We start from the raw sequence: 14,118 nt of genomic DNA on the forward strand, positions 1-14,118 counted from the left end.
CAGCACGTGCCCGCGAGCAAGGTCAACAGTCATGAATTCAAAAACATGATTGTGACGGTTCAAGATCTCGGTAATTCTCACACTTGTTGTACTTGTATTAAGATATTTATGTTTGGAATATGATGTTCATGTGTATTGTATGTCCTAAGATTCCTCTCCCATCGGCGTACGAAGTTTACAACAAGTACCTCGAGATGGAGTTCGTAGATGCCGACAACTTTGTGGAAGAGCAGAAAAAGCGTTGAAAGATGTATGGATGCACGATACTGGCTGATGGTTGGACAGGGCCGACCAAATTGAGTATCATCAACATAATGGTCTATTGCGCTGGTGCGACTGTGTTCTTGAAGTTCATAGACGCATCGAAGAATGTCAAGAATGTAGACTACATCTACTCGATACTAAAGGATGTGCTCGGGAGACATATTGTTGTCCAAGTAGTCACCGACAATGGCGCCAACTACAAGAGTGCTGGGCAAAAATTGTGTCGACGTCAGAATGTGTATTGGACACCTTGTGCCGCACATTGCTTGGATCTGATGTTTGAAGACATTGGAAAGAGAGACTCAGTAAAAGGGACAATCAAAGCTGCGAGGGACGCGACAAAGTTTATCTACAACCACGGCGCGGTGTTGGCCAAGCTACGAGAAGTGGCCCCAGGTGAAATCATCCGTCTAGGGGCAACACGATTTGCTACGAACTACCTCACCCTAAGAAGTCTCCGAGAGAAAAGAGCCGCGTTGAGGTCGTTGTTCACTAGTCAGTGGTGGGACGATGACAGATTGAGCCCAACGCCTGCCGGGAAATCCATTACCGAGACCGTTTTGAACCCGCCGTTTTGTCAATCTGTCGATGAGTTGTGTGCAATTTTTGAGCCTATTTACACCACTCTTCGATTGGTTGATACCAAAGTGCATCCGACGATGGGTCTATTGTACTACGTGTTCCACGAGATGAAGAAGAAGTTGTTGGTGCTCAACGGCAAGAAATGGGTTCTTGACATCGTGGAGCGTAGATGGACTAGTCAGATGTGTCATCCATTACATGTTGCAGGTGAACTACATCTCGCAATAATTCATTAACCTTTTCCTTTTTTGTAACACGTGCTTCTCTTGCAGCTTTCTTTCTCAATCCGAAGTTGCAATATAACCCGGATGTAGTAATGGATAACATGCATATGGCGGCTGTCACGAAGGTGTTTGATAAGCTGCATCATGAGTTAGATGGTGCTTCACTGGGTAGAGAGGTATAATCTTGAACCTATATTATTCAATGAGTTGTAGAACCTGTACTCACATCGACATTATCTATTATAGTTGATCGCATTCCGAGAAGCTAGAGGGCACTTCGCACAAAGAAGTGCTATCTCGGCACGAGGGACGTTGTGTGCAAGTAAGTGTTACGTATACTGTTATATGAAGATTATGCCATGGATTCTAATAAGATGAAGTTATATGACTTATTGTGACATGATTACAGCTGAATGGTGGGAATGTTATGGGAACTGGACGCCGACGTTGCAAGCGTTGACCATTCCAATTTTGTCTCAGACGACATCATCATCTGCTTGCGAGAGAAATTGGAGCACTTTCGCCTTGATCCACACCAAACAAAGGAATCGCGTAGCATATAAGAGGCTAGAGAAGCTTGTCTTCTGCTCGTACAACATGAAGCTGCAAATCAGAGAACTGACCCGGATCCACGACAACCCCGATGGATCCTTTGGATATCATTGAAAGAGCTTTTGAGCTTTGCGTCATGATAATGAAGGAGACGATGAAATGTTTTGGTGGATTGACTCGGTTTCACTGGATGACATCAACCAGAACCCGAATCCGACGGTAGCTCAGACGGCCCGAGAGCTTGGACTTGATCCGGAGCGCGTGTTAGAGGAAGAAGTTCTTCCTCAACGTGAATCTAGCCACAGTTCTGATTTCGATGACGGTGAGGGCGGTGATGGTGGAGGGGGTGATGGAGGTGGAGGGGGTGGTGGCGATCGAGGTACCTACGGTGGTGGTGGTGACTATGGCTCTAGTGGTGCTGGTGGTAGTGGGGACGAACGTGGAGGCTCCTACAGTGTCGGTGGTGGTGGCGGTGGATACGTACCAAGTGAAGAAGACTATAACCGTTTTCACCCGACTTTTTTTTTACACAGGTTATGGGGGCGGCCAAGGTGGAGGAATGAATGATGCCATGTCATTTACGTCTAGCAATGACGTTGATGATTTATTGACCAACTTTGGATCGGTGACAATTACTCCTCAAGACACGGGGTACCAGTATTATGAAGGGTTTTCCTCTTACCGCAACAACAACTATTCTCCACCACCACAAATCATCATGACCCCAGTCCGACCGCAACAAGGTTATCCCGCATACTCTTTCTCTACAGGTATGACGCAATGGGAATACGACTACCATTTGGAGACGTACCAAACTGCATACGCTCAGTTTTTGAGTTGGTACGATTATTGTATGACCGTTAGTCGAGGGATATTACCGGAGTAGTCATTTTTAGCCTATGGTATGTAATAAAGATATTGTAAACTATTTTCGTTTTTAGCATATGGTATGTAATAACAATACTGTAAACTATTTTCTTTTTTAGCCTATGGTATGTAATATGTATGACATTATATAAATTTGTTGTTCACTGAATACCCCATCGGTAAGTCCGGTATTTGCCGGTAAATCACATCGGTAACGGTAAGTTCACCGGCACAGTTTACCCTCGGTTTCACTGGATACCCCGGTAAGTCAATGGCTTCTCCCGGGAACCCATCAAAATCGGAGTCCCGGTAAGGCATCGGTAACGGTATTCGATTCCTTGGTTTAAACATAATAAAAATAAATTATTATTATTATTATTATTTATCAAAATTACCTGACTGTTAACACATGTCACTCATCTAAATTTAATGCTCAAGTAGTAACGGAGACACAACATTTTAACATTGAATATTTTTTTCATAATTTTTAAAGATTAAGTATTAAAATTCACAAAATCGAAAATATTGAGTATTTTTGCCGTCAATAACTCTAAAAAGTAAGTAATTCAAATTACTTAGGTTTATTTTTTTAGGATTATTTGGTTGTTCAATAATTATAAATTGAGTAAATTTGTATGGTTTGGTTAGGTTTAGAATTCTCTAAGCATTAAATTTTCTCAGAGATTATTTAACTTTGGTAAATAACCCTACATTCTAAAAAAAATCAATATTTGTAAATTGCATTTTTTTTCATTAAAATTTTTTTAAAGAAATCCTTAACTTTTTATAAAAGAAATCCTTAATTTTTTATAAAAAAAAACCCTTAACTTTTTATAAAGAAATTTTTTAATTTAATTTTTTTGTATATAGAATAGAAAATAAAAATTTATTTCATTAATGGTATTTTGGGGAGTTCAAATTATTTTTTTGTAAAAAATAAACGAAAAAATGTGATATTTGTAATATAACATTTTTTATGGGATGTATATGTCAGTTATATTAAACTGAATGAATATATCTTATATTTCTAGAAATAGAGATGATGAATCTCGCATTTCGATTAAACATGGATACTCTTCATATTTTCCCTTTGAAATATTAAAGTTCTCTCCATGGTCCATGGGAGATGCATAGAAAGAAACTATATAGATTTGTGGGTTGAAAATGGATTATTATATTCAAAGAGTTTGTGGTCATATGGAAATGAAGACCTTTTGTCATACACGTCGTTCTCAGGTGAAAAAGTGTTCTGAAGAAAAAATTGGCTAACGACCCACTCAATCCGAATTCCGAACACGACACCTAAGTCCGAGTTTCTTTGTTTTCTGCTGAGGGAGAAAAATAAGTGAAAAATAAATAATATATATGTGTATATCTGAGAAAGGAAAAAAATATAGAGAGTTTATTGATATATATATATAGAGAGAGAGAGAGAGGGAGAGAGAGAGAGAGAGAGAGAGAGAGAGAGAGAGATTATATATAAATGCAAGTATAATTCAAATGCAATAAATAAAGATAAACTATCATATATTTGGAATTTAATAAGGCACCCAATAACTAATCACTTGATAAGTGAGATGCCTACATTATAGTACTATGTTATGGTAGTTGAGCACTTTTTTAATCCCTTTTTTAATGGGTCTTGTTGAATGCAGAGTAAACCTATACATTAAAATATCAAAAATTTATCGCAACTAATCATTATTCTTCTGATTCTTCTTAAAATTTTAGCCAAAGTTTTATTAAAAAAATATAGTCCATTAGACTCGCAGTAAATTTAATTTATTATTTAGTTAATTAATTTACTGTGAGCTTGATGTGATACTTTTTATTTTAATAAAATGGAACTTTTGCTACTTTTAAAAAAAAAAATGGGCTATTGAACTTCTAGTCTAATTGTCCTTTAAAATATTGGGGTGTTTATATATATATATGTATATATATATATATGTATATATATATATATATAATATATATATGTATATATATATAATATGCTAAGTTGTCTGGATCAAAATCATGCAAAAGAAAACTTAATGTTGCAATTAACAGGAAAAAAATATTTATTCGATAGTAATATGTGTAAGTGTAACAGAATAAATGATGATTTAGCTGTTCATTTTTAAATAAATTTACGTTAATTAATTTGTGGAGCACTTATTGTGAGTCGCGGCCTCAAGCATCTATTGGGAGATTCTGCCCACAAAATTATGACTCTTAAACACAGGTACATCACCATGGTTATTTTATTGAACAATGATGGGCCTTTTAAACTAACATGAAACTCTTTTCATTGTGCTTTCAAACACTTATTAAAATGGTATCCATTACGAGTAAAATTATGTTTAATCAGAGACAAGATGTCGCACACACTGTAGAGTCAATGTATGCGACAATCTGTTCCGATGCAATAGATGGACAAATATAAAACATTGCGTAAATGTAAATGACACAAAGAATGATAACCAAGTTCGGTGCAACGTCGTCTACTTTGTAGAAAAGTGGGCCTAGTAAAACAAAAGTTCACTATACGAAGTCAATAGTACAACAATGGACTTATATGAACGATCCTCTCTTCAAGACCTTTTTCCTATTACTACCCGTGAATTCCAACTCAGGTTTCCCCTGGATCCGAGATCCCCTCAATTCCACTCTCAAACACTCTCTCATTGTTTGTTATTCTTCAATATTGTCAATGCTCGTGAAAACTTCAATCACAAAATCATAGAACCCACACAACTCTCTAACACTCAATATATCTGGAATAGTGTCTAAAGAATCAAACCACACACATCACACAAATAGCTTCTCAGTCCGTCGATTGTGCACGTCTAATAACCCTAAAAGTGCGAATGAATGCGTCAAGACTACTAGGGTGAAACCTTTGGCTTTATAGTAGTCAACACATCTGGAAGCTGAATTAGGGTTCACTTTCTCATTCACGCAGAGAACATAAATGTAGAGGGTCTTCCCCGAAGCATTTTGGTAAAACAGGAAATTTGCCAGAAATAAAATTCTACACACAGTGGTCAAGATGTCTCAACATATCTTGGAGCGTGTTGCAAGACATCCTGCCAAACAAATTTGCACTAAAAAATAAGCCAACAATACACGTAACAACAACGAGATTGCCTTGAGACAAAAATGGTTTTGTTTAGAGTACTACTTTGACCATTTATTAAATTCTCATAAATTGTTAATTTGCTAATCTTTTGGGGAATGACGCCCTTGTTAGCCACACCTCAGCTTAGTTGAAGCTCTTATATCACGTGTAAAACCAATCTTCAGATGTTTATTAGAGCTCTACCAAGAAATTTGTAGGTCACGCAAACGAGTAAGCCACCATTCAGTCCGTTGATACATTTAGTACTCAAGAAGAAAGCAAGTCACTTGAATATACCAATGTTCAAAAGAAAAAGGGAATATATGAGAACATAATAAACAAACATTGCAGCCTAATTATTTTAAATTTGAAATTTTACAAGATAGTGCACGTTCATAATTATTAGACAGCTATTTGAATTTAACACGAAAAAAAAAAAAAAAAAAAACCCATCAAATTTAAAACTAACATGTAATTGCCTCACTCAAGTAACTAAAATGGGGAAAAAAAAATTGTTGTTCCAATAAGTTTGTTAAAATGAGCTATTATGTACATACATATAATAGAAAAAATTAAATTAAGGATGTAATTGAGACCAAGGATCGCCGTACCGTTACCGTTATCGTACCGGGACCCCAATTTTGGGGGGATACTGCTTACCGAAGAGGAAACCGAGGGGGATTCAGGAAAAAAAAAAAAAAAAAAAAAAAAAAGGAAACCGGTACCGGTAGGAACCCGTTTACCGGAGAGGAACCCGACAAAAAATGTAGGAACCCGAGAGGGATTCAGACAAATATTTTACAATAATAAAAATAGTTTTCATAGTTCATACTTCAAACAAAGGTTCATACCAAACATAAACTGAGTTCTTAAACAAAATACAATATCATCACAATAATCATCAATTCATATGACAAAAATCAACATAACCATCACAATAATCATCAAATTAATTGTAATAAACATTTTAATTCAACTTTATCATGACAATAATCAATTAATCTCGAAATTAATTAAAATTCAACAATATCATCACAATAATCATCAATTCATAAGAAAAAATTGAAAAAAAATCCTAAAAAATGAAAAACTCGGATGATACCTCTCGGATTCCTCGGGATACCTCTCGGGTTCCCTGGGATCTAGACAAAGATGGCTTCCACTGAGCGGGATCCGGTGGTACGCACACCAGAAACACCGGGATTCACGGGATCTGGCCGGGATTCGACCGAGTTCAATTCACGGGACCGGTTTCTGCAAGTCCCGTCCCGGTCCCCTCCGGTTCAGGGGATCCCGACCGGAACCCCCGGGAAGTCAATCCTTGATTGAGACAATTAGTCCAGTAGCCCAATAGTCCACCCTCATTTTAAAAAATAGTCAAAGTTTTATTTTATTAAGAAAATTGTCCACTAGACCGAAGTAAATTAAATTAACTGTTTTAGTTCATTCAATTTACTTTGGTATGGGTTAAGTAAATTAAATTAACTGTTTTAATTAATTTAATTGACTTCGGGCTGATAGACTATTTTCTTAATAAAATAAAATTTTGATTATAATTTAAAATATATATATATATATATATATATATATATATGAGATCAACTAGTTGCAACAAATTCTTCGGTGTAATTAATAGGAAGTGTGTTAATAGAAAGTTTTAAATACCGCCCCATCCTTTTTGTTTTAAAAGATAAAGCAAATCAAGATCTTCTAGATTGACGATTATAGAAATGTCACACACACGGTAAGGACAAGTCAATGCATTTACACGTTGAAACTTGAAACTTGAAACGGAAGCTAAAAAAGGAGGAAGAAAAACCCTCACCAAAATGTGTCCTGGTCACCAATATGTGTCGACACTAGGATCACTCGATTGTAAAAATAAAATAAATAAAAAATAAAAATAAAAAATACTCTAGCCAGATATGTGGACTTAAATCGAAATAAAATGTGTTGATTGAACTAGAGAAAACTCTAGCTTCGCTTGCACCGATGACAAAAACGTGTAATAATTAAAATCTAAAATGGTGTACAAGTAGTTGACATTTTTTTTTTGCTCAAGCGGCTAAATGGCCAAATACAACTTAAGGATTTGCAAAATAGCCAAAATTTATCAAGTATAAGCAAAATAGCCAAACTGTGATTAATCCAGGCAGGATTCCCGACAGGATTTCTGGATTAAATTTAATCCAGGGATTTTATTCAGTCTTAAAATTTAATCCTCGACCTTCTCCGATCTCCAACTTCTCAGACCTCCTTCCAGTCACCGCAATCGCACAGATCTTATCTCCCGTCGGACTCTCCGTCACGGCGGCGAAGGCGAGGAGATCGACGGAGATTCGGGACTCTCCGTCACTCTACGGCGACGAAGAGGGCTTCCTCGCTGGAAAGGTTCGTCGGACTTTGCCTCCGTCACGCTACGGCGACGAGGAGGGCTTCCTCGTTGGAAAGGTTCGTCGGACTTTGCCTCCGGCGGCGGTGCCGGCGTTCTTCTTCGGAGTGATGAGTCCGAAGTTGCAGAGAAGAGCTCTTGGAAAAATCTGGCGGCGGTGCCTGCGTTCTTCTTCGTTCTGTGGATTATCTTTTTTTTTTTCTTCCTATTAGAGGTGGCTATTTTGCCTAACCTAATGAAACTATGGCTATTTTGCAAAAGCCATAGTTTGAATTGGCTAGTTCATGCCATTTTTTCTTTTTTTTTCGGCGAATGATGTGCCTATGCGAGTCGTTCATGAAATGGCTCGTCACCGTTTTCCATGTAATAATAATTAATTTATTTTCTATATATTTAGCTCTTAAAATATATACATAATTGGAAAATGTTCAAGTCGGATTGAGAAAACTAACCATCGTGAAATTAACAAAAAAATGAGCTCATATTATCATTCTATTTCTCTTGCCTAATGATTTGTCAATTTTATTGAGCTCTTATATTGAAGACATATTGACATAAATATGAGTAATTCATATAAACGAATTTACACTAAAATTTTAGTCAACTATTAAAACACCCTCATTTTTAAACCGCCACCGGTGAGAAGTCGGATGGTCACCAGATCAATTTGGCTGATTAAAATTTTCAGAAGTCAGACTATTCATTTTCTTTTAATTATTGGTGAAATCTGACTACTGATCCGCGGTGAATGTTCTAACATAAAGCATATTTCCTCTTTTTTTCAAAAAGAATGACAAGTAATTTACAGTGAAAAGAGATGGACCACAATCAATGTAAGCTAGATTTTATGTTTCTCGCTTTTTTTCATGCTCGCAGTTTGAACAGAGGCCATATGAGTTGGAGAATAATATAATATCACAGTTAAAATTTCGTTGCATAGCACACTGGGCATATGGCATAAAAATGATTTACGCTGCAAGACTGGTGTATGGTGTACCGTGATAAATGACATTCCTCTATAAATTACTTCCTTTTTTTTCTAGTTTTATCATCAACATTTCATATGTCGATGCGTCTACTTGATCGCCCCGTCAGATCCAACTTCATCAATAGAATCACGGATACGATGTACGAGTGTATGCAGAAATTCAATAGTAGAAAATCAACCTCAATTGTTCTGCACGTTCTTTCAACCGTAACATTTACTATTGATTAGCGAACCCTATTACGAATATCTCAACGTTGCGAAAATCTCTCTCTATATATATACACATATATAAATATCGTCCTGATAGTGTGCTCTCCGACGCCAGTGACGTGGATCAAGGAGCAGTTTTTCCAAAAGATCTTTTTGTAGCCAAGAATTCTCATCCATTCCAACAGTTCCATCTCAAACAACCAGAACCCCAACTGGGCCAATGGTCTCCAGAGAAGGAAAAGTTATCTTTCGCATGGACCAAAAGAGCCACCCATAATCAGTCTTCAGTAATGGCGAAATAGCTAGGGAAATTAGAAAGGGGTTGCCAACTCGGTACTAAGCTTGCACTTGAATACCAAAATCAGCAGGCTGTGGCTGAGGTGGATTGTGGTGGTCGTGGACAAATGTGAACACGCAAAAAAAGCGTTCATTCTCTTTCGGAAACATAACAAAATAAATCAGGCCATGGCGGAGGCAAAACACTAGTTCACAAGCATCCATAAATGCTCAGCCCTTTCAAACTAAAGCAAAGCTAAGCCTCCATCCTAACAAAACCCAAAAACCACGGGTCCTAAATTTGCATGTTAATTAGTTACAAGCGAAGAGAGGTTAGTAGCGTTCGAAGGAAGACGGGCGGGCCGCGCGGCTGGGACGGTCGTACGGAGTGGGCCTGCTGCTCCTGTAGCTTCTTCCCTCGCTTCGGCCGTACCTGTCTCGTGGGCCACCGTCTCTGTCAAAGCCTCTCTCTTTCTCGTAACCGATCGGTGGGTATCGATCAACATCGCTGTACCTGTCGCTTCCGAATCGCTCACTTGGCTGGTACCTGCACACAACGAATATTCATCATCATAACAAAGAAACGGCCATCATTTGGGGCACAGAAAACTAGGAAAACTATTAAAGTTCAGATAAATAGAAACTGATAATCGAAAATTTGAATAATGATAGGGAAAGGAAATATTACAACTAGAAATGGCACAATAGTGTTTTAATAATAATAATAGTACCTGTCGCTAGCGTAGCGGTCACGGCTGACGTATTTGGAGTCTCTCATGTCATAACGGTCCCTCTCGGCGTAACGACCAGCATCGTAACGATCATCGATGTAGCGATCACGATCTCCGAAGCGATCCGCGTAGCCACCACCAAAGCGATCGGGAAAGCGGCCACCACCACCACCACCAGCGGCCGATGGGCAATCGCGGGCCCAGTGTCCCGGGCGGCCACATTTAAAGCAGTCGTCTTGGCCGGCAGGTCGATCTCCTCCGTAGCTTTTCCTGCCACCAGACGGGAGGCTTCCTCGGTAACCTCCATGGTCTCCGTCGTCGTCGTTCATTTTCGGCTGGGCCTTGTTCACGGATATTGTGCGGTCGCCAAACTCCTGGCCGTGCATCTCTCTGATTGCATCGTCCATCCCGCGGCGATCGGCGAATGTGATGAATCCAAACCCGCGCGGCCGGTTCGTGCCTCTTTCCAGCATGATCTGCATGATTACCAGTAACACAGCTCAGGCCTAGACATGATCGCACGGGTAATCAGACGTGAATCCCAGACGAGCTTTCCTCTCATCACTGATATCAAACTGAAGAACCAAACCTCGAGCAACTCAGATTTTAAGTAATGCCTGAGGAAAAACATTCAGCAAATTGACCAATCTTATAATAGAACTACAGCCAGAGACAAATAAGGCAAGCCAATGACGACAACGATGATGAAGTTGGATATTTATCAAAACTTTCAAAGACTGTAACTGAGTTGGGATATGAACAAGCTGTGAGAATAACCAAATCCACATTGGATTGGTCTTTGTGGGAAACACAGAGGATAGTTTTTAGCATCTTTTTAGGGCACATTCCACAAACGAAAGACACCTGACAGATCAAGATACATTCAAACTGTTGTGTGATGCCATTGAAGATTCCCCGAAGAAAGAACTCAGCTTATGTGTGTGTATGCCAAACAAATATCAAAGACTAAACAAAAAGTACGTGAGAAGTACAACTTTTGCCTGTAGTCTAGACCTGATTATGACCAAAACAGAAATGTTTATTAAATCGTATAGCACGCCGATCTCGCTAGTCTTAAGACTTACTAAAAGTACAAGTAAACTGCCCAGCTCCAGGATAGCATGGAATGAGAGTCTTTAACCCTTTTTCTCCCTTCATTTTCCAAAATGGAAAATCCACCCTATGGTAAACAACTTTTTTTATACTAAAAGAAAAACATATGATGCATAACAAGCAAGTACCTGTCTCGAAGTCGAAAAATTGAAATTTCCAGGACGAAAAAAAGGGCAAAATCACAAATAAAGAAGGCATTTCTTGCTGTTGTTAGTACTGGAGATACACATAAAAAATGCCACCAGTTGAAAATCCTATCTCAACTTTCCTCTTTGGGTTCTTTTACTTTCATCGATATTCCGAGCAAAGTGATTGAAAAGTACTATCCTGTTTATCTGCAAAAAAGACACCCGGCCAAAGTTTCTGCATGTAGTTCAAACCCTCTAAGTGATCTGACTCATTACAACCCTGGCTCCTGTTAAACATACCCTACAACTGAAAAGCGGAAGCACCAACCACCGTGTAGATCGTTCAATTTTTGTAAACATCAAAAAACCTTCGTGTTCTGCTGTATTTTGAACTGTCTATGCGGCTACCAAAAAAACAAAAAATGGATGGAAAAACAGCCGAGGACCTGAAGGAGCATTGATGAGGTAACTACAAGCAGTGGGGCTAAAGGGGAATTGGTGAATCTATACACCTCGAAAAAATGATGTAAAACAATCTACCCAGCTAACGCATCGAACGCAAGGCCATCCACAGAACCCTACCAAACCTTCACGAAGATTATGATGAGAGTCATCCTAAATGCACCAACACAACACACTGTTGTACTGCTGCGTTGCAAAATAAATCAACAAACACGCTGATTACTTGATTAGATCTTATCTTGCGAATAGAAAGGCAGATAAACAAGAGCACATTTCTTTCTCATATGTTGTCTGAAAAGAATCAAACTATCTACCTAGATTGATTCAGAATTTAGAAAACTTTTGCTCATACCTCATAGCCACAGTAAAGTGCGAGAACATGATGAATATCGGATGTAACTCGGAAGTAGCCTGTCGCTATTTGTCATGTCAATCGTTCAAACTCGATCGACAACTCTGAATATCCACATATAGAACCCATAGAAGATTCGATAGTAGAATCTCGACAGACTCAAAGGTTGTAGCAGTTAATGACTTATAAGTTACTAAATGCAACTTCTGTGATGCTCAGTGCAAACAAAAATATGTGGAAGAACTTGCACATGACAAGGTTGCTACTGCAAGACATCATGTGTTTATCATGTCTTGATCTGATGATACTAATTTTCCAGCAATAAATTGTCAAAATCCAAACAAGAAGCACATTCTGCTATGATGGAAAAACAACCCTACTTAAGTTAACCACAGAGAATTGACTCAATAATGCAACTCCATTCCTAATCCTCTGCTCGGTCTCCTCCGTCAGATAAAACCAAAGTACCTTGCCAGCCAAATGAATGCGACGAAAACAAGTAACTCCATATCTAAAGTCCCACAGACCATCTTTATAGGGAAAAGTCAATCAAAATATCGATTGATGTAACCAGAAGATCTCATTTGGGCATCCAACAACTTGTGGCCGCACTTCCTTAAAAAAACATAAAGAGAAAAGGGAACCCCATCTACAGCATGTAAGAGGGTCATAGAGCCCGCAATCCACAAAGTCAAAAGAAACAAACGAGAAATAGCCTATCAGTAAATTAGGAAGGAAAAAGAAAACCCTAAATCGCGAACAGAGACAGACAACAAATATAAATGAGGACACAAGGAAGAGAAACTAGTTCAAGCCATCAAAGATCAACTGTTAACATTGTAAACTAGTAACTCAGAGAGTTTGCATGAACTGTATTCAAAACCTAGTGTCTTTCTTTTGTAAATGAATAGTATTTAGAGGCATTAAAGAACTTGAAATTCGACCGATTGCTAACGCAAAAAAAGGAATAAAGGTATTTTTTATTAGTGAAATCACCAGATTATTATTTATATATGACTATTATTGAAAATAGATTCCAGAACCAAACAGGTTAAGGAAATGAAGCGACGCAGAACACGGTAGTGGGGAAAAGTACCTGAGCTTCGACGATCTTCCCGAAACGAGCAAAACCATCTTCAAGCTGGCTTTCAGTGACGTTCCACGATAAGCCTCCGACGAATATTCTATACTCGCCCTTCCCAGCCATCACTTGCGCACTTTTTTCTCAACTTGTCTGTGTCAAAACACCATAGACAAGTAAAACCCCATATCAGGAACCCTATGAAACAACTAGGATAAGGTTCGAAAGCAAAAGAAGTTGATACGATAATTTCACCAAAAGGGGCTACCCAGTTACTCAACGATGTTAGAGACGCCGAGCTTAGGGTTTTGAGGCGAAACTCTGTCACGAAATAAAAGAGAGTGGACAAGGCTTGCCGTTGTGTTTGCGAGAAAATGGCAAATAAATATTATATATATATGTTAATTAGCATGATGCTCCCTCGACGTTCTCAAAGGTAGCAATTTAGTACCTCAATTTCTTTTTTTTTTCTTTTTTTTTTTTTGCGAGTATATCTCTTTTGGGCGATATACTTCTAAATTTGGAGAAATTTAGCTTCTAATCTTCCTTTTATAGTGCAATTACCCTACACACAAAAACAAAACAATAACCCTTTAAAAAAAACAATAAAAAAAAAAATTGGGAGAATTTGTTTTACCCTAGGAACATAAAAATACGTAAAAAACAAAATGTCTTTGTCAACTTCCATTAAAACAAGACCAAAATATTTAAGGACTCTCAAAACAAAATAAAGACTTACAATAGCTATGACAAGCGATGCATTGAGTGTCTTGCATGAAATTTTTATTGAGGA

At 38.1% G+C, this 14,118-nt stretch overlaps 2 protein-coding genes across 3 annotated transcripts; one reads left to right on the forward strand and one right to left on the reverse strand.

Annotated features, from left to right (window-relative positions):
* The first annotated feature begins 248 nt into the window (after nucleotides 1–248).
* LOC149379102 (uncharacterized) lies at nucleotides 249–1,736 on the forward strand. Its single transcript, XM_089603955.1, has 4 exons — nucleotides 249–1,053; nucleotides 1,119–1,246; nucleotides 1,317–1,392; nucleotides 1,480–1,736. Exons 1-4 carry the CDS (start codon nucleotides 249–251, stop codon nucleotides 1,734–1,736), a joined length of 1,266 nt encoding a protein of 421 aa, XP_089460081.1.
* A 7,849-nt stretch (nucleotides 1,737–9,585) lies between these two features.
* On the reverse strand, nucleotides 9,586–13,706 carry ATRZ-1C (RNA-binding (RRM/RBD/RNP motifs) family protein with retrovirus zinc finger-like domain-containing protein). 2 transcript variants are annotated; one of them, XM_089603322.1, is made up of 4 exons: nucleotides 13,607–13,706; nucleotides 13,341–13,478; nucleotides 10,190–10,665; nucleotides 9,586–10,005 (listed from the first exon to the last, which is right to left on the reverse strand). In XM_089603322.1, the coding sequence occupies exons 2-4, from the start codon at nucleotides 13,449–13,451 to the stop codon at nucleotides 9,792–9,794; spliced, it is 801 nt and encodes a 266-aa protein (XP_089459448.1). In that variant the 5' UTR covers nucleotides 13,452–13,478; nucleotides 13,607–13,706; the 3' UTR covers nucleotides 9,586–9,791. The 2 variants fall into 2 exon arrangements, with proteins under 2 accessions (XP_089459448.1, XP_089459446.1); XM_089603320.1 differs by having other exon boundaries at nucleotides 13,594–13,706.
* Nucleotides 13,707–14,118: the final 412 nt, after the last annotated feature.

Source organism: Urtica dioica, chromosome 12 (assembly GCF_054948205.1).
Source record: "Urtica dioica subsp. dioica isolate 48M chromosome 12, U.dioica_male_clone48M_v1_H2, whole genome shotgun sequence".
NCBI classification, from domain to species: domain Eukaryota; kingdom Viridiplantae; phylum Streptophyta; class Magnoliopsida; order Rosales; family Urticaceae; genus Urtica; species Urtica dioica.